Consider the following 18751-nt stretch of genomic DNA (forward strand, 5'->3'; position numbering starts at 1 on the left):
TTTAAAGTCCAGGTCTCAATGGCCAGGCCGTCAGCTTCAGGGCTCTGGAGTTCTGATGGGAAATGGGCCCTTGGGTCAGCAAGTCTGGGATGCTTACGAGGCGCCATGAGCAATTGTACCAATTCAGCATACCAGGCGCACCTGGGCTAGTCCGGTGCTATTAGTATCACCGGGACTCCTTCTGCCTTGATCTTCCTGATTACCCGCAGCAGCAGGGGCAGAGGCGAAAAACATGTAAGTTGAACGGAAACGACTTCAGGAGACTAGAGCATCCGCGCCAATGGATTGTGGGTCACGTGACCTGGCTAAGAACGCGGGTACCTTAGCGTTCAACCTTGAGGCCATTAGATTAATTTATTATTATTTGTAGAGCACCATTAATTCCACGTCTGGTGTACGCCAGTGAGTGCAGATGTGTGGGAACACTTCTGGGTGGAGAAACCACTCTCCGGCGGCCAGGCCTTGGTGACTTAGAAGGTCCGCCACCCAGTTTTCTACTCCCGGTATGTGTAACGTTGAAAACACAGACCCCCGTCGATTCAGTCCAGGTGAGGATCCTGAGGACCTCGAGATAAGCGGTCTTGCTGCTGGTACCTCCCTGCTGATTGACATAGGCCACAGCTGTTGAATTGTCCAATTAGACCCGAATCAAATGACCTGCTAGCAGAAAAGGGGAAAGACCTGAGCGCGAGAAGATCACGCTGATTTTCAGGATGATTTCTGGGAAGGGAAGACTCCTGGGGTGTCCAACGTCCCGAAGCAGTGTGGAGCCAGTACGCTGCTCCCCAGACTAAGAGGCTGGCGTCCGTGGTCAGGAGTAGCCAGTCCACTTGGGGGAGAAAAACTCCTTCTCGATATGGAAGAGGACTGAAGCCACCAGTAAAGCGCATACCTGACTGAAGGTGTCAGGTGAAAAGTTCGTCCAAGGAAAAGGGGCTCTTTTCCCAGGCAGCTAGAAGCGCAAGCTGCAGTGGGCGGTGGTGTGGCTAAGCGAGCAGCACTGCCTCTATAGCTGCCGCTATCGTACCTAGCACTCTCATACTGAATCGTATGAAGTGACAGGAGTACGTAGAGGGCAGTGTACCGCTTGTTGTAGAGCGGTCGCCTTGACTTGAGGGAGAAATATCAAGCCCCGAAGAGTGTCCGGGGACATGCCCAGGGAGGTGACGGATTTTGACGCGACCGGGGATGATTTGACTGGAGTCAGAAGCCGCCCTAAGCGGGATAGGGTGCCCACAGAGATCTGCACGCTGATTGAGCCCTTGATGAGGAGGTCATCTAAGCAAGGCAGAACAGCCACTCTCTTGGCGTGAAGGGCACTCATGGCGGCCGCCATGACCTTAGTTAAGACCCTTGGTGCTGTGGCAGAGCCGAGGGTAGGGCCACAAATGAAAACAAGAAGTCCTGAACCGCGAAGCGGAGAAACTTTGGTGAGCTGGAGCGATGGGTATGTGCAGGTACGCTTCCCTGATAGCTAGGGAAGCAAGGAATTCTCCTTCGACCATAAAGGTAATAATGGACCCTAGGAAGTCCATTCTGAATCTCCTTACGTGCACATGTTTGCTCAGGTGTTAGAGGTCCAGGATGGGACAAACTGACCTGTCTTTCTTTGGTGACCACGATAGGTATAGCCTTGAACCTCTCGCCGTCGGGAACCGGTACCATCACCCCCGCCGTTTGGAGGGAGTGGATTGCTGAGGAGAAGGCCTCGTGGTGTTTTGGAGCGTTTGGGGGGGTTTGAGAGAAAAGACTGACCAGGGGATTGGGTCCAGAATTCAATGTGGTAACCGGAAGACACAAGGTATCACACCCATTTGTGGTCTGAGGCGGCGGCCCAGATGGAGAAGGACAAGACTTTTCGGTCTTTGTCTAGACTGCCAGGACGAGGTGGACTCTGGGAGGGCTGAGAAGGTCGGGCCCTGCGTGTCTAGTAAAAAAACATCCTGGGCTAGAGTTGGGGGAGAGAGGTACTCTTTTCCTCTCGTGGCGTCAGAAAAAAAGAAAAAAAAAAGAGCCTGTCCAGACGATCGGCAAACCATCGGTCTGGAAAGGAGTACTGCGAGAGGCTTCTTAGAGACCGAGGCCACTCTCCATTATCAGAACCAGAGGGCCTTACGGATGGCTATGGTATTTGAGGTGGCAATAACTGCGCAGGTAGCAGCGCCGAGGAAGGCCTGCATGAGGTACTCCGCCGCCGCAGCAATGTGAACAGTTACATCTGTGAGGGTTTGAGGAAAACTGGTATTCCTGGTGCCTGTGCAACCCACACGGAAGGGGAGAGGGACCCGCGGCCTCGAGGCAGAGCGATCAAGCTGCTCCACTTGTCTGTCTGTCGGGTCCTTGAAGGAGGATCCATCAAGTAAAAGACAGGAGGGTCCTTCAGGCAGGCAGAAGCTGGGTGAGGGTCCGCCGAGGCCGGATCGGCTCAGCCCTTAGAGACAGCTAAGCCAAAGGGGTACCGGGACTCCATGAGTTTACGGATACCGAAGCGGCGTCAAAAAGCTCTTTTTTTTTTTTGAAGTTTCTTCACCCTTTGAAGGAGACCGCAGGGTCAGTAGTAGTGGATGGGAGATCTTCCACATGCAGAGTTTTGGTAGATTGCTGCAATAAGGGAGTCCATCGCAGCTTGATCGCTCGGGGAGGTTGAAACCAAGGAATCATCCCGGTACAAACATCATTCCCCTTCCTCCGGCTCCTCAGAGAACGCGGAACATGTGGGAGAACCCCATCTGTGAACCCCAGAGGGAGACCCATGGGGTCATGCCCTTTTTCTGATCTGCAACCAGTGAAGCAGAGGGCTGATTCTTATCAGAAGGACCCTCTATAGAGGTGTCATCAGGCTGCATTCTGTCCAGGGGCCCCGAGGGGTGTAGGACGATGTTACATAGCCAGCACCAGGTTCTGGGAACTGTTCCCATTCCGGGGGACTGGGAGCCGTAGGCTCTGGGCTGGCAGCGGTTGCTGCGGGGTGGCGGGGGGCTACAAAGGCACTGGACTCACAGAAGGAAGAGGTGCTATCATCCCCTAGTAGCTCAGCGTGGCAGGATACATTAATAGTCTTATAGTTGTTGCTGTAGCTGTGCAGGGCATAAAACATGTGACTGCAGCCCCTGGCTGATGAGCCACAAACTCTGATTGTAATGAGGGAGCAATGCTCTGCAGAGTTAATATGCAAGTGAGGCTATAACTCATCCAGAACCCTGATGACCCCTTCCCCCTCCTGCGCCACAGTTCCTGTGGGAAGGAGGAAGCCAGCTCTGAGAGACGCCCACAGGCTCTGATCACAACAAGTGGGAGCAATGCTCTGCAGATCCTGTGTTAGGAGGGTTACGCGCGCTTTCGTGAGGGAGCGTGGCTTATTGAGTGTCGTAGGGGGCAGGGCTTAGCTCTGACAAGAAGGCATGAGAAAATATAATAAACAAAAAAATGGTGGGAAGGGGACTCCCCTTCCCCCCTCCAGCCCTATACAACAATGGTGGACAGATAAACCTCTATAAGTGTACCGCAGCTGCGGGTGCACTTAGTCCAGGGAGTTGTCCCCTCCCCCGCCACAGGTGGAATGCTCTGCAGGTGTCTGCAATCACAGCCCATGTGCATCCAGTCAGTGTGACCTTTGCTCCAGTTTCCTGTCAGGGAGCCAGTGTGTAGATTCTGACGCCTGCTGTGCCCGGTCACAGAACGTGTATCAACTCAGAGCCTGCCAGAGGGACTGAGGAATGCTCTGGGGCTCTGGAAAAATCGGAATTCTCACCTCAGCTCCTGTGGAGTTGGCAGTCTGGTCACGCTGGTGCGGCGCGAACATCAACTCAGAGCCTGCAAGAGGACTGAGGAAGTTTTCATCTGCTCTGGAAAATCAGTGTCATGAGACCTGTCGTCCAGTGAGTAACAGCCCAGGATCCAGCGTAGCAAGAAGGGGTACAGGGAGGCGACACTCCGCGTTCCCGCCTGTTGATGGTTTTGGGAAATCAGTCCCCGAAGGAACCTTCGCCCTCTAAAAACAAAAAATTCTTGCTGCAGTAGTCTGCAGAGATGTGCCTCCTATAGACACTAAGCTAAAACTGAGCTTGCCTGGCCCAGCCAGGGGGTGTATACTGCAGAGGAGGAGCTATGCTTTTGCATCTACTTAGTGTCCTCCTATGGATAGGCAGCATAACACCCATGGTCCTGTGTCCCCCAATGAGGCGTCAGAGAAATGGTGACGTAACAGCGATGTCGTTGTCGCTGTCGCTATGTGTGAACCCAGCCTTAGTCCTCCCTCTCTTCTCCTGCTGTCTCTGCTATCAGCCTGGGAGAGAGTACTGTTTGGACCAACAGGAGAGGATACTTTTTGGACCAGTAGAAGATAGTATTTGTTTAGAACCAACAAGAGAGTACCTGTTTGGACTAGTAGTAGAGAGTCCTATTTGGACCAGCAGGAGAAAGTACTGTTTTGATCAGTAGGAGAGAGTATTGTTTGGGCCAGTAGGAGATAGTATTGTTTAGACCAGTAGGAGATAGTACTGCTTGGACCAGAAGGAGAAAGTACTGTTTGGACCAGAAGGAGAGAGAGTACTATTTGGTCTGTGTGAGGTAAATCCGGAGATATGACGATAAATCATGATATTCAAGTCAGTAAGCCCTCTCCTGGTGTCACCCCCCCCCCCTTTCCTTCACACAGATCCTTCCATCAGAAAAGTTACCACAGGGATAACTGGTTTGTTTAGCAGATAAGTGTCAGGCTATGTGCGCACGTTGCGTACAGTCACTGCAGAAATTTCTGCAGCGATCTGAAGAGCACACGTGCGCTTCAAATCGCTGCAGAAAATGTCCGTAGTGAAAAAAAAAGAAAAGCCGATTCAATGCGCTCTGCCTGCAGGTCCTGCCATAGACCGAGCAGGAGCTGCCGGCAAAGCGCACGGAAGAAGTGACATGTCACTTCTTAGAACGCGTGCTCCGGGCAGCAGCCGAAGCGCTGCGCTCTAAGACGCCACGTGCGCACGGCCCCTGCACAATCTCCATCGATTGTGCAGGGGACGCAGGACGCATGCAGTTACGCTGCGCTGCAGAGCGCAGCGTAACTGCATGAAGTGCGCACATAGCCTCAGAGGAACTGGTCTGTGTTCCACTCACCCAGCAGAAGGCCATCTCCTGTGATATGGAGATTAGATTAGCTGTGCACAATGGACACAGGATGACCCCCTGCCGTGACCCTGTAACAGGAGTTTTTATCTCATTACAAGGCTATGGAAGCCACCAGACAGAACGACTCCAGTAAAATATGGTTAATATCTCGCAAGCCGTACGTCCGATAATTATGGCAACCATATTTATGGTGTCTCCGCATGCGGACGATGCTGGCACACCTTTTTTATGGGAGTGGGACCTTGGAAAGTACCCCAGGCGTGATATCGGCCAGTGGGGAACTAGTAGACAAGCCATGAGTCCTCTCGTTCTGCAGCTAAATTCATAACCGTCACACTGAGAGCATTGGCGTCCAGCTACGACGTTCCCAGGCAAAGTTATGGCCAATATCCCTTTTTTGGATATTACCCTGACTCCAGCCAGGGGTGGAGCGCTGCTCCCTGTGAGGTCACTAAGGTAGGAGGGGACAGGGTTTTTGACCAGATTGATAACCACAGTTCGGACATTTTAGCTTGTTCTTTGCTCGGGGACCTGGTCGGGAAAGACCTGTGAGGGAGTTCCAGAAACCTGGTCTAACAGCGCCCACCTGTGGCCAGACGCACAAGGTAACTGCTTGAACTGTATGCCTGTTTGTAAACCATGCTTTATCTGTAACTGTACTCTGACCTAACTGTATATTCTGTACATCCCCTATTGTATATATTGTAGTCTCTGGTGTGGCTTAGGCCGATTAAATTATATAATAATTCTTGGGCTGTTCTGTTATCTCGATCTTGAATCCCACGTCTGTGTGTTCAGCTAATAGTTACCGTGAGTCGATTGGTGGCAGCGAGTTGTGCCAAGGATCATTGTGGGGCAGCCAGTGAGATTCGGAGAGGTTTTTATATATTCCGTCAGCGGAGGTCGGGGGAATATATACCCTACTCTCACCGGGAACCCTTCAATAATCGGCATAAGTAGAATAGCGGCCTCCTTGCTTATTGTCAGGCAATTCCATAATTGGCCTGACTATAAGAGGGGCGCTAGAGAGCGTGTCATGTGCTCTGTCGGTCGGTCGGGAGGTATAAAGGAGGGGCGTGACTCCCGCTTGTTGCCCCCCGATCGTGACATTGGTGGCCAGCCGGGGGATTTCTGAGTGACCCCCCCGGCTGTTCGTCACAGTCTAGTAGGTGAGAGAAATGGGGTTTTTTTTGACCAGTAGGAGAGGGTATTGTTTAGACCAGCAGGAGAAAGTACTATTTGGACCAGCAGGAGAAAGTACTGTTTTGACCAGTAGGACATAGTACTGTTTGGACCAAAAGGAGAAAGTACTGTTTGGACCAGCAGGAGAGAGAGTACTATTTGGTCTAGTAGGAGAGAGAAATGTTTGGACCAGCATGAGAGAGTACTGTTTGGACCAGTGGCACAACCATGCAGTTAGTCTAAACTGTCAATCTTCAGGAGCCCACCGCCCCGACAAAGCAGGAAGTCAGAGGTCAGGAGCAATGTACTCCTGAAGATTCATGTTGAGAAGACCCCTTTAATCATTTATGTGCTTAAAACTGGAAAAGTCCTATAAATAAATCACATAACACAAAGTTATCTGTGACGGATTACTAATATGATGGTTATTATGAGGTTTCACAGTATTATAGTCACAATATTTGACACATCTGCAGCATTGAGGGTTTTCACTGTGAATATATAATCAGATGAAGCAAACCTAAACTGTCATTGCAAACCACAATGAATGAGATATTGATGGCCCTAACCCTAAGCTAATGTGAACATGGTGATGAAGGTAAAGGTAGCATGCCACAAGCAAATTGGCCAAATAACACTGGTTTCTTCAGCCTACCTAACAGACAATCCTATTGAACAGAAGGACAAGCACTATAATTGCAGTCTGAATGGTAAAAATGGAAAACAACTAAAATCATAGAAATTATTTATTCTATGGAAGAAAACAATTTGGTATTCTTCAACATCAGCATCCTCCTGAAAATACTGATTAGGCTTAAAGAGATTTTCCATACAGAACTCTAATCTTTCATAACAAAAGATAATCTACCATTGATCTCCAGGTGTCCTGGTCTGTGAACCCCACGAACGATTAAGAAGTATCTACATTTTCCGAGAGGCAGCATATGGTAAAGTCATTGATGACCGTGTAACATATGGTGTTGCTACGTCCTGCATCTTTTTCGGTTGCTAAATTGTGGTGCGTGCTGGCATTGAGAAGAGGCGTATAACGATAAGTGCAGTTCATTTGTGTCTGTATCTTACTCATGAAAATAAAATAATGTTTTATTTTAACAGTCTCAGCGGAAATAATAATTAAAGGGGGATTCTGGTGATAAAAAGTTACCACTAGTGATGAGCGAGCACTTCCATGCTCTGTACCCGAAACGATCAGTTGGATGCTTGGATGGTCGCAACTCAAGTACAGAGTGTGATGGTGGAATATGTGGGATTGTGTATAATTTGGTGTATGTTCGTATTTTAGGCATGGTGCTCTGTCCATTCTGTGTAGCTTGTCCTGTTAACCCCTTCAGCCCCCAGCCTGTTTTCACCTTAACCCCTTCAGCCCCCGGGCACTTTCCGTTTTTGCTCCCCTTCTTCCGAGAGGCGTAACTTTATTTTTCCGTCAATCTTGCCATATGAGGGCTTGTTTTTTGCGGGACGAGTTGTACTTTTACATGAAACCATAGGTTTTACCATATAGTGTACTGGAAAACGGCAAAAAAATTCCAAGTGCAGAAAAATTGCAAAAAAAGTGGGATTGTACAATAGTTTTTGGGATATTTTATTCACCGTGTTCACTATATGGTAAAACTGATGTGTGGGTGTGATGCCTCAGGTCGGTGCGAGTTTGTAGACACCAAACATGTATAGGTTTACTTGTATCTAAGGGGTTAAAAAAAATTCACAAGCTTGTCCAAAAAACGTGGCGCACGTTTTGCGCCATTTTCCAAAACCCGTAGCATTCTCATTTTTCAGGATCTGAGGCTCAGTGATGGCTTATTTTTTGCGTCTCGACCTGACGTTCTTAACGGTACCATTTTTGCGCAGATGCTACGTTTTGATCGCCTGTTATTGCATTTTGCGCAAAATTTGCGGCGACCAAAAAACGTAATTTTGGCGTTTGGAATTTTTTTGCCGCTACGCCGTTTACTGATCAGATTCATTGATTTTATATTTTGATAGATCGGGCATTTCTGAACGTGGCGATACCAAATATGTGTGTATTTTTTATTTTTTTAACCCTTTAATTTTCAATGGGGGGAAAGGGGGGTGATTTGAACTTTTAGGTTTTTTTATTTTTTTTAATTTTTTAAAACTTTTTTTTTTTTACTTTTTTTTTATTTTACTAGTCCCCCTAGGGGGCTATTGCGATCAGCAATCCGATCGCTCTGCACTATCTGCAGATCTCAGCTACAGAGCTGAGAACTGCAGATTTGCTGCTTCACTTTCAATGCCGGCTGTATTCCGGCATTGAGAGGAAGTGACTCATGTTAGCTACAGGCGTCATCACATGACCCTGTGCTACCATGGCAACCGCCGAAAGTCACGTGATCATGTCACGTGACTTCCGGTGGGGGCGGGGTAAGTCACTGTCATGGCGGCGCCCATATACATATCGCTGCCAAGACTTTGGCAGCGAAATGTAAGGGGTTAATGGCCGCGGGTGGAAGCGATTCCACCCGCGGCTAGCAGGCACACATATCAGCTGTTGATAACAGCTGATATGTGCGCGTCTCGCCGCCGCCTGCCGGCGGCAGGGGGCGGGGCTTACCGGCACACGATCCATGACGTATCTAGTACGTCATGGGTCGTTAAGGGGTTAAAGATCCGGCCATTTTTGCAATTTTGACCAGTGTCACTTTGACAGGTTACAACTCTGGAACACTTCAACGGATCCTTAGCGATTCTGACATTGTTTTTTCGTGACATATTGTACTTCATGTCAGTGGTAAATTTTGGCCGATATGTTTTGCGTTTATTTGTGAAAATTTCGGAAATTTGGCGAAAATTTTGAAAATTTCGCAATTTTCAAACTTTGAAATTTTATGCCCATAAATCTGAGAGATATGTCACACAAAATAGTTACGAAATAACATTTCCCACTTGTCTGCTTTACACCAGCGCAATTTTTGAAAAAAAAAAAATTCCGTTAGGAAGTTAGAAGGGTTCAAAGTTCATCAGCAATTTCTCATTTTTCCAACAAAATTTACAAAAAAAAATTTTTTAGGTACCACATCACATTTGGAGTGATCTGAGAAACCTAGGCGACAGAAAATACCCCAAAGTAACCCCATTCTAAAATCTGCACCCCTCACTCTGCTCAAAACCACATCCAAGAAGTTTATTAACCCTTTAGGAGCTTCACAGCAACCAAAGCAATGTAGAAGAAAAAATGAAAATTTTACTTTAACACAAAAATGTTACTTTAGCCATAAAAATTAGTATTTTCACAAGGGTATCAGGAAAAATGCATCATAAAATGTGTCGTGCATTTTCTCCTGAGTACGCAGATACCTCATATGTGGCGGAAATCAAATGTTTGGGCACACGGCAGGACTCGGAAGGCAAGGAGCGCCATTTGAATTTTTGAGTGCAAAATTAGCTGCACTCATTAGCGGACGCCATGTCGGGTTTGAAGACTCCCTGAGGTGCCTAAACAATGGAGCTCCCCCATAAGTGACCCCATTTTGGAAACTAGAGCCCTCAAATATTTTTTCTAGTTGTTTGATGTGCACTTTGAACCCCTGGGGGCTTCACAGAAGTTTATAACGTTGAGCCGTGAAAAGAAAAAAAAAATTTTTTACCACAAAAAACTGTTGCTTCAACCAGGTAGCTTTTTTTTATCACAAGGGTATCAGAAAAAAAATGCACCATAAAATGTATTGTGCATTTTCTCCTGAGTACGCAGATACCCCATATGTGGTGGAAATCAAATGTTTGGGCACACAGCAGGACTCGGAAGACAAGGAGCGCCATTTCACAGCAAAATTGGTTGGAATTATTAGCGGACGCCATGTTGCGTTTGGAGACCCCCCTGAGGTGCCTAAACAATGGAGCTTCCCCACAATTGACCCCATTTTGGAAACTAGAGCCCTCAAATAATTTTTCTAGATGTTTGATGTGCACTTTGAACCCCTGGGGGCTTCACAGAAGTTTATAACGTTGAGCCGTGAAAAGAAAATTTTTTTTTTTTTTACCACAAAACTGTTGCTTCAACCAGGTAGCTTTTTTATCACAAGGGTATCAGGAAAAAATGCACCATAAAATGTATTGTGCATTTTCTCCTGAGTACGCAGATACCTCATGTGTGGTGGAAATCAAATGTTTGGGCACACGGCAGGACTCGGAAGGCAAGGAGCGCCATTTCACAGCAAAATTGGTTGGAATTATTAGTGGACGCCATGTTGCGTTTGGAGACCCCCCTGAAGTGCCTAAACAATGGAGCTCCCCCACAATTGACCCCATTTTGGAAACTAGACCCCTCATGGAATTTATCTAGCTGTTTAGTGAGCACTTTGAACCCCTGGAGGCTTCACAAACGTTTGTAATGTTCAGCCGTGAAAATATTTTATTCTTAATATTACCACAAAATTGTTTTTTCAAACAGGTAGCTTTTTTTTTCACAAGGGTATCAGGAAAAAATGCACCATAAAATGTATTGTGCAATTTCTCCTGAGTACACAGGTACCTCATATGTGGTGGAAATCAATTGTTTGGGCATACGGCGGGGCTCAGAAGAGAAGGAGCGCCATTTCACAGTAAAATTGATTGGAATTATTAGCAGACGCCATGTTGCATTTGGAGACCCCCTGAGGTGCCTACACAATGGAGCTCCCCCACATGTGATCCCATTTTGGAAACTAGACCCCCCCATACAAAAAAATTAGTTTGGCGAAATAAAAAATACAGACATCAGTAAAAAAAAAAAAAAAATGAATAAAAAAAAAAAAATATGAGCGCCTGCCACTAAGACCAGTGCCAAACGTGAGTGCAATGCACGAGTCTCGCATCGCATCATCCACTCCAGTCTGGAAGCGAGCAACTGCGCTGGATAATGCGATGCGAGAGGGCGGGGCGGCAGACGAGAAAGGGTGCAGCGGATGGAAGATGAGAAAGGGCGCAGCAGATGGAAGATGGGAAAGGGTGCAGCGGATGGAGGAGCGGCAGAGGATGGGAAAGGGCGCAGCGGATGATGGGAAATGGCGCAGCGGATAGAGGATGGGAAAGGGCGCAGCGGATGGATGATGGGAAATGGCGCAGCGGATGGAGGAGCGGCGGAGGATGGGGGAAGGGAGGTGAGATGGGGATACCTACCTTACAGGATGGATCTAGGCAGCAGGATCACAGCAGACAGAAGAGGCAGCAGATGAAAGAGGCAACAGATTGAGGAGTGTGAGAGGGGGCAGTAGATGAAGAGGATGGGAGAGAGCAGGCAGCAGATCAGGGAGGGGGCAGAGTCTGATGGGAAAGAGAGATGGCACATGGAGGAGGGGGGCCCCGGGGGGAGGGTGGCCCCCAGAACATGGATGGGGGAGGGTGGCTTGCAGCACATGTGGGGGGAGGGTGGCTTGCAGCACATGTGGGGGGAGGGTGGCTTGCAGCGAGGGGGAGGAGGTGTAGTGGCGATGGAGAAGGGGCAGCCGATGAAGGAGGCGGCAGCCAATCGGGAACAGTGGGGGCCGATTCGGGGGCAGCAGCGGCTGAAAAAGGTGGGTGCGACGGCGGCGGGGACAGTGGCGAGCGTGGCGGCGGGGACAGTGGCGAGCGTGGCGGCGAGGGACAGTGGCGAGCGTGGCGGCGGGGGACAGTGGCGAGCGTGGCGGCGGGGACAGTGGCGAGCGTGGCGGCGGGGACAGTGGCGGGTGGAGTGATCGGGGACAGCGGTGGATCGGGAGCAGCGGCGGGGCGATCGGAGACGGCGGTGGTGATCGGAGCCGCGGCGGGGCTGGCGGTGGCGGGGCGATCGGAGACAGCAGCGGGGCTGGCGGGGCGATCGGAGACAGCGGCGGGGCTGGCGGTGGCAGGCGGGGCGATAGGAGACAGCGGCGGGGCTGGCAGGGCGATCGGGGACAGGGGCGGGCGGCGGGGGCAGCAACTTACCGATGGGCACCCTCAGGGTCGGACACAGGTCACCTTGGAGGGATCGGTCACAAGACCGGTCTCTCCAATCAGAGCTGGGGGTGGGTGAAGCACCGATCACCCAGCTCCAGCCAATGGCCAGTACTACAGCAGCATTGATCAGGGCTGAATTTCAATGTTCCAGCCATTTTCAATGGCTGGAACATTACAGTAACTGTAATTGGCTGAGCGGCATTCGTCAGCCAATCACAGCCTCTTTGGGTTCGGGGAGGAGGCACCACCCCTCCTGAGGTCAGCCAGAGGTCCCCTCCTTCCCGAATCTACTGTTTAATTAAACAAATTGGACTCCCCGGGGCTCCGGGACCGCGATTTCGCCATGATGTACTGGGTACGTCATGGGTCGTTTAGCACCATGTCGTACCCAGTACGTCAAGGGTCGTTAAGGGGTTAAGTTAGGTTAATCACCCCCGATGGGCTTTTGTCCCCAAGTCTGGGGGAGGGGGCCTGGAATTCACCTAAACGCTGTTTACCTGGAGGACTATTCAGTCTCAGAACTTCAAGAGAGAATAAGGAAGATTCATCCTCTGGGGGAAAAGCTGCGGCTACAGGCAGCACCCCAAAAGAGCCGTTGACAAACCCCAATTTCCCTGGAAGAGGACTGCTGGAAGATTGTGACTGATCACCGGGACATTTATTGCATTACTAGACGATTTTACCCTCCATATGGTGGATTATTTGATGGACATTCTGGATTGCATGGAATAAATATTCTTTGGATTGTGCAATCATCTCTGGCTTTGTTGATAGTGTGATATCGGAGAAGGACCCCGTGGCACCGAGTATAATGGAAGTCAATTGAGACTAGAGCATTTTTCCAGCAGATTTCCTGGAAAAATGCTAGAATTCTACATTGACTTCCATTATACTCGGTACTTGAGTCACGCTCATATGAGCATCCAACTGCTCTTAATGAGTTCTGAGCACCCGACCATGGTAGTGCTCGTTCATCACTAGTTACCACTTATTTGCAGGACAAATGATAACTATAAAGAATGAAGTGGCTATGCATATGCTCAACTGTCGCTCAATTCCGGGGTCTAGTGGATACCATACCCCAGCGATATTGAAGTTATCACCTATCCTATGATTAGCTGTAGACTTCTTCTTACCCCTTTAAGTAGATATCTCTCATAGAAAGCTATGTATCCAGTTGTATAAGTATGCTGTGGGATATGGTGTCCATGGTCTAGTGTTACTGTATACCTTTACATAAAGTAGAAAATCAACTACGCTATTCCATACTGCAAAAAAAAAAAAAAAACAAAACAAAAAAAAAACAAAACAACTTTTATGATGTACACCTATGGAAATAGAAAGGATGAACAATGTTTTGGTCTCTCCCAGACCTTGATCACGGCCTATGTGGTATGGTTTCTTGTAGATAGAGGCTTAAGTAGGACATAGGTCATGATCAACGTCTGAGACAGGCTGAAACCTTGGCTGTCATTTCCCTTCAAAAGTTTAATTCCATATTTAGGTAAGTGTCATGGTATTTTTGCACTACTGTGCGGAGGGACAGAGCACCATTGTCTACTGGTCAGGAGTGCCGACCAGAAGTATGATTGATGTGTACCGGCCAAAAGAAGGTCAAAAGGACATTCTTTTAGCCTACAGCGGATAAATGATGACTGACCTATATAAAAAGTTTGGTATTCACAATGAGATCTTTTTCCATTGTATATGGCACAAACGCACCATAATTACCATGAAATGTGACAACCATTGCCCAGAGCAGCTGTCACTTTTTTCTGTATTCTCCCAGGCAGTCCGAACAAAGTGTTTTTGTCATCATGCTTACAAAAATAAGGAGAAATAACCACCAAAATAGAAAAGAATGGCACAAAGAAACATTTTCTTATTATGGTACAAAAGGTGTTCTACCGGGTTTTCCCGAAAATACACACAAACATTCGGTTTGTACGTATGTGTGTGCATTCCACCGCAGGTCCTCACGTTCCACTGCGTCTCAGTTCCCCGGATCAGTACTGTATCACTGGATGTGTACGTTCCACTGCAGGTCCTCGCGTTCCACTGTGTCTCAGGTCCCTGGAGCAGGACTGTATCACTGGATGTGTGGATGCATGTGTCCCACCGTAGGTCCTTCATGTGTTCCACTGCAGAGCTTCAATGCGTTGCACAGCCTCCCATTCGGGGTCTGTCTTCTCTCTTTTGGAAGTCTCTGCTTTCTATAATGAAGTGTCCTGCTGTATTCTTTAACTTTTTTAGCTGCATGGACACTTAATTTCGGGGTAGGGCTCATATATATAAGCTTTACTCCGAAAAGGCTGAAAATTCCTAGGGCTTATTTTTGGGGAAACACGGTAGTATCAGAATAAGAGTAAACTGATGATATGGAATATTCATTACAAGCCAAGATTAGATGAACTTACTGTTTAAATCTTTCATGAAAGTCCATATCTCTTTCTCCTCTTGGCTATGAGCAAATGCACAATTTCCTATATATTGACATTTTTTGCCATTCAATATATGATGACACAACTGTAGGAGATAAAAATAGATGAATTTGTGTAAGAACAGGTTTACTGCGCTCCCACATCTCAAAACAAAAGCTGGTAGATCAACTAGAAGTAATACCACAATGTACTGACGGTAGGTCGCATTTCACCTGCTGCTCGCTTCCCACAGAAGCCTCAATAAATGGTTCAAGTAACTGAAGAAAACACTTCATCAGTTAAAGAAGTTGTCTAGAAGCAGTCGTCCCCCCTTGTAAAACAAGAAAAGCTTATACTCCCCTCCCGCAGCGGCACAGTTCCAGCGATGTTGGCACTGGGTCTCCCATGACATGGTTACTCCACGTGAACCCTGCAGCCACTATTGGATTACTCCGTTACTTCCCTTCGACAAGTGTCGGACAAGTCTAAGAAGTAATAGCTCAGGAGCCCATTAGCGGGCACCAATTAGATGTGGTGCTCAGGTGGAATAACAATGCAAATGTGACGCCCTGGACTAGCCAGGTAGTCACAGACATAACATACACACACCCCCACCCTAGACAGTTACAACAGTCAAACAAAAACCCTTGTTGCCTCCCTCCAGGGTCTGATGTCCACACCAGGTGGGGCGGAGCCAGGCGGTTGGCCCCACCCACCGAGGAGTTCACAGGCCTGGAGGCGGGAAAACAGACAGATGAGTTTAGGAGTTTAAAGTGAGAGGAGTGAAACGTCTGCGTGTGCCTGGGTAGGAGCCCAGGTACTGACAGCAAGGTTGGCAGACGGTGGTGGCCGTCTGCAGGAGTTAGCGGAACTCTGCAGAGCCGTAGGACCGGGGTCGGGTGTTGGCCCGCCGGTACCGAACCAGGGAGCGGAATGAAGCTAAGCACACAGGCAGGGCCATCGGACCCCGATCAGGCTTGGAGCCGCCGACAATAGTCAAATCCGAGTGTGACAGGAACCCCAGGGGTTTCCCAACAACCAAGACCCAACAGAAGGCAACAGTCCACACCGTGAGGATATACAGCCACCGCCACAGGCTAGAGATCCAAGGGCCAGCGCCTGCGGGCAAAACGGGCACCTATACGCCGGGGAGCGGACTACCGGTGGGCAACCACAGGAGTCAGAACATTCTAACAGGTGCAGGGAAAGACAGCCACCATCACACCGTCCGGGGAGAGCACAACAACACTGCAGCCGGCTGCGGGACCCGTCCATCCAGCCGTTTGGTTTACCAGAGACTCTGTCATTGACTGTCTGAGTGAGTACACCAGTGCCGTCCGGCACCGCGCCGCGCCTGTAACCCTGCACCCCCAGCCATCCAGCCTCCCGTATCACCACCGGGCCCCGGGATCACCAACCCCTACCCACGGAGGGGACAACATCCTAGCTGCTCCCTGCCATCTCGTCCGGGATCCCCGTCACCAGTAGCGGTGGTGCCCTCATCACCACGTCCCGTGGGTAGCGTCACAAACTCTCTCCCCAAACAAACCATCCCTTTTCACTCACGGGTGAGGAGCGCTGCTCGAGTCCCCGGGTCCGGCCCACCGCTCGAGCAACCGAGCAGCAGCAGCAGAAGCCCCGGACCCGAGCGTGGCGAGTGCGTCCCCTCCGCCCGCGACACAAACCCTGGCCAAAACAATGGGAATGGTGCCGATATGGAAAGTTTCTATTATTTTTATTTTACAAGGGTGACTACTTTAGTGAAAAAGGAATTGGACAGCCTCCTTGAAAAGATAGATACCTTGAAAAATCAAGATTAAAAATCACCTCAAACTGAACTGGAACTGGCTTTTTTGTGGGACATGGTCGGATAGATATCCACTTTTTGCGCTCGTTGGACATCACAAGGACAACTTGGCGATCTTTAGTCCACCTAAGAGGAGACAATATAAGACAATGAATGAGCTTTATCTTATTTGATCCTTTATTAATCCACTATTGCGGAGGAGGCACTGCACTTTTATACTTACATGTGTCTTGCCTTTGCGCTGCAGTATCTTCTGTTTTTATCGGATTCAATCACTTGGCCATTTCTCCAGCATTGTCCACAAACAAATTTGATGTTAAACTTTGGATGTCCAGAACTATTGGGAATGCTCAACAGCTTAAAGCAAATTGATTGAATTAAGAGGTTTTCTTATATAAAGTAAAACACAAAAAAGCCCCAATGTATGAACAGGATCATCAAAACTGGAAGGATTAATATTGGATGGACGTTGACTTGCTTAGATAGGTTGTCCGGGCATATACTACTGAGGGTATGTCATCGATATGAAATCAGTGTGGGTCAGACACCGGCTCCCCCTCCGATCAGTTGTCCGCTCTGTCGATGGATAGATGCAAGCATTGAATGGAGCAGGACACAGCTCTGATCAACATGTAGTGGCCATTGCAGGTAGCGGCCTATTCAAGAGAATAGGGTCTGATCTGCAGAGCACAGGGTTATACGTGGCTAACTTAAACATATTTGAAAAAGTGTTTAGTGTGTGGCTATTTGTTTCTTAAAGGGAACCTGTTAAGTCCAATATGCACCCAGAACCACGAGCAGTTCTGGGTGCACATTGCTAATCCCTGCCTTACTGTCCCTGTATACACTAGCATAGATAAAGATATCTTTAGAAAAAGTATTTCTAAAGATCCTTTATGATATGCTAATGAGCAAAGGGACTAATCACAAGGGCGTTCTTTTCCCCGACTAGTCCGCTCTCTTATGCAGTTTGGCACAACCACAGGAGCATGCCAACATGCTATGCAATGCCCAGCGTCATCGGTGGTGACGCGTGTACCTGTCCGTTGTCACAGCCTCAGACGCAGGTTTTAGGCTCAGTGCACATGATCAGAATTCCCCGCACTTTGTGCTTGCACATTATGAAGCTGGGTGTACGCGCACTGACACTAAAGTCCTTGTGACTAGTCCCTGCACTCTTTAACATATCATAAAGGATCTTTAAAAATACTTTTTCTAAAGACCTCTTCATCTATGCTACTATAGGCTGGGACAGTTAGGCAGAAATTAGAAATATGCACCCAGAACTGCTTGTTGTTCTGGGTGCATATTGAAGCTGACAGGTTCCCTTTCAAGGAAATTTGTCACTAGATTTTTGCTACATCATCATAGAGCAGCATAATGTAGGACAGAGACCTTGATTCAAGAGATGTATCACTTCGTTTACTGAGTGCTGCAGTTGTGACACAGAGTTCTTAGATGTAGCAGAGCTCAAAACTAACCCCGCTCACACTACAGCTCTCTGTGTACATGGTCTATTGACAGTGAGCTGCTTATAATAGAGGGCATGATTAGTTTAGCATAGATTCTCATCCAGGCAGTGATAATCTCCTGGTCATAAAACCTTCACTGTATGTAAACAGCAGCACACAGCCTAATAAGTGACAGCACTGAAATTTGTGTTTTAGCCCCTAGTGTCCTGAGATTACATAGCAAAAATCTGCTGCCAGATTTCCTTTAAATAAAAAAAGCAAACACATGGAGATGATATATTCTCATTAAAGGGAATGTGTCAGCAGGATATCACACTTTAAACTATTTATATACACATGTAGCTCTTTCAAAGACAAGTCCAACAATAACTTTACATGGTCAGCCCATTCTTCCAGCATTTGAATTGATATGGAAATGAGGCTGAAGAGCCATGATAAGATTTGAAGCCTCTGTCACTCCAGTTCTATTTCCCACCTAGCGCCACTGCCTTCTGGTTAAGTGATGGCTCCTTTGCCTGAAGTAACACACGCATAGAGGTGGTCAGTGCAGTGAAGCAGGAGGCAGCGGTGCTGGGTGATGAATAGAGCTGAAGTGACAGAGGCTTCAGATCTACCATGGTTCTTCAGCCTCAACTGCATATCAAATCATACTCACATTTTCTTTGAAAGAGCAACATATGCATACAAAATAGTTTGTAGCGTGAAATACTGCTGACAGATTTCCTTTAAGATGTCTTTTCTTCAGAGTTATAATAATATTTGGAATAAATTAACATTGGATATTGTATGTTCTCCTCGTGTTTTTGTGCATTTCC

General features: G+C 48.1%; 1 protein-coding gene across 1 annotated transcript in view; it reads right to left on the minus strand.

Annotated features, from left to right (window-relative positions):
• Positions 1 to 18751, minus strand: part of ZC3H7A (zinc finger CCCH-type containing 7A) — a 188786-nt gene that overhangs the window by 12948 nt on the left and 157087 nt on the right. The window contains exons 18-20 of the mRNA XM_075317930.1: positions 16688 to 16821; positions 16485 to 16590; positions 14655 to 14763 (exon numbers count right to left, since the gene is read on the minus strand). Coding sequence (XP_075174045.1) covers positions 14655 to 14763; positions 16485 to 16590; positions 16688 to 16821 — 349 coding nt within the window. The remainder of the gene's footprint in view (positions 1 to 14654; positions 14764 to 16484; positions 16591 to 16687; positions 16822 to 18751) is intronic.

Source organism: Anomaloglossus baeobatrachus, chromosome 7 (assembly GCF_048569485.1).
Source record: "Anomaloglossus baeobatrachus isolate aAnoBae1 chromosome 7, aAnoBae1.hap1, whole genome shotgun sequence".
In the NCBI taxonomy this organism is placed as follows: domain Eukaryota; kingdom Metazoa; phylum Chordata; class Amphibia; order Anura; family Aromobatidae; genus Anomaloglossus; species Anomaloglossus baeobatrachus.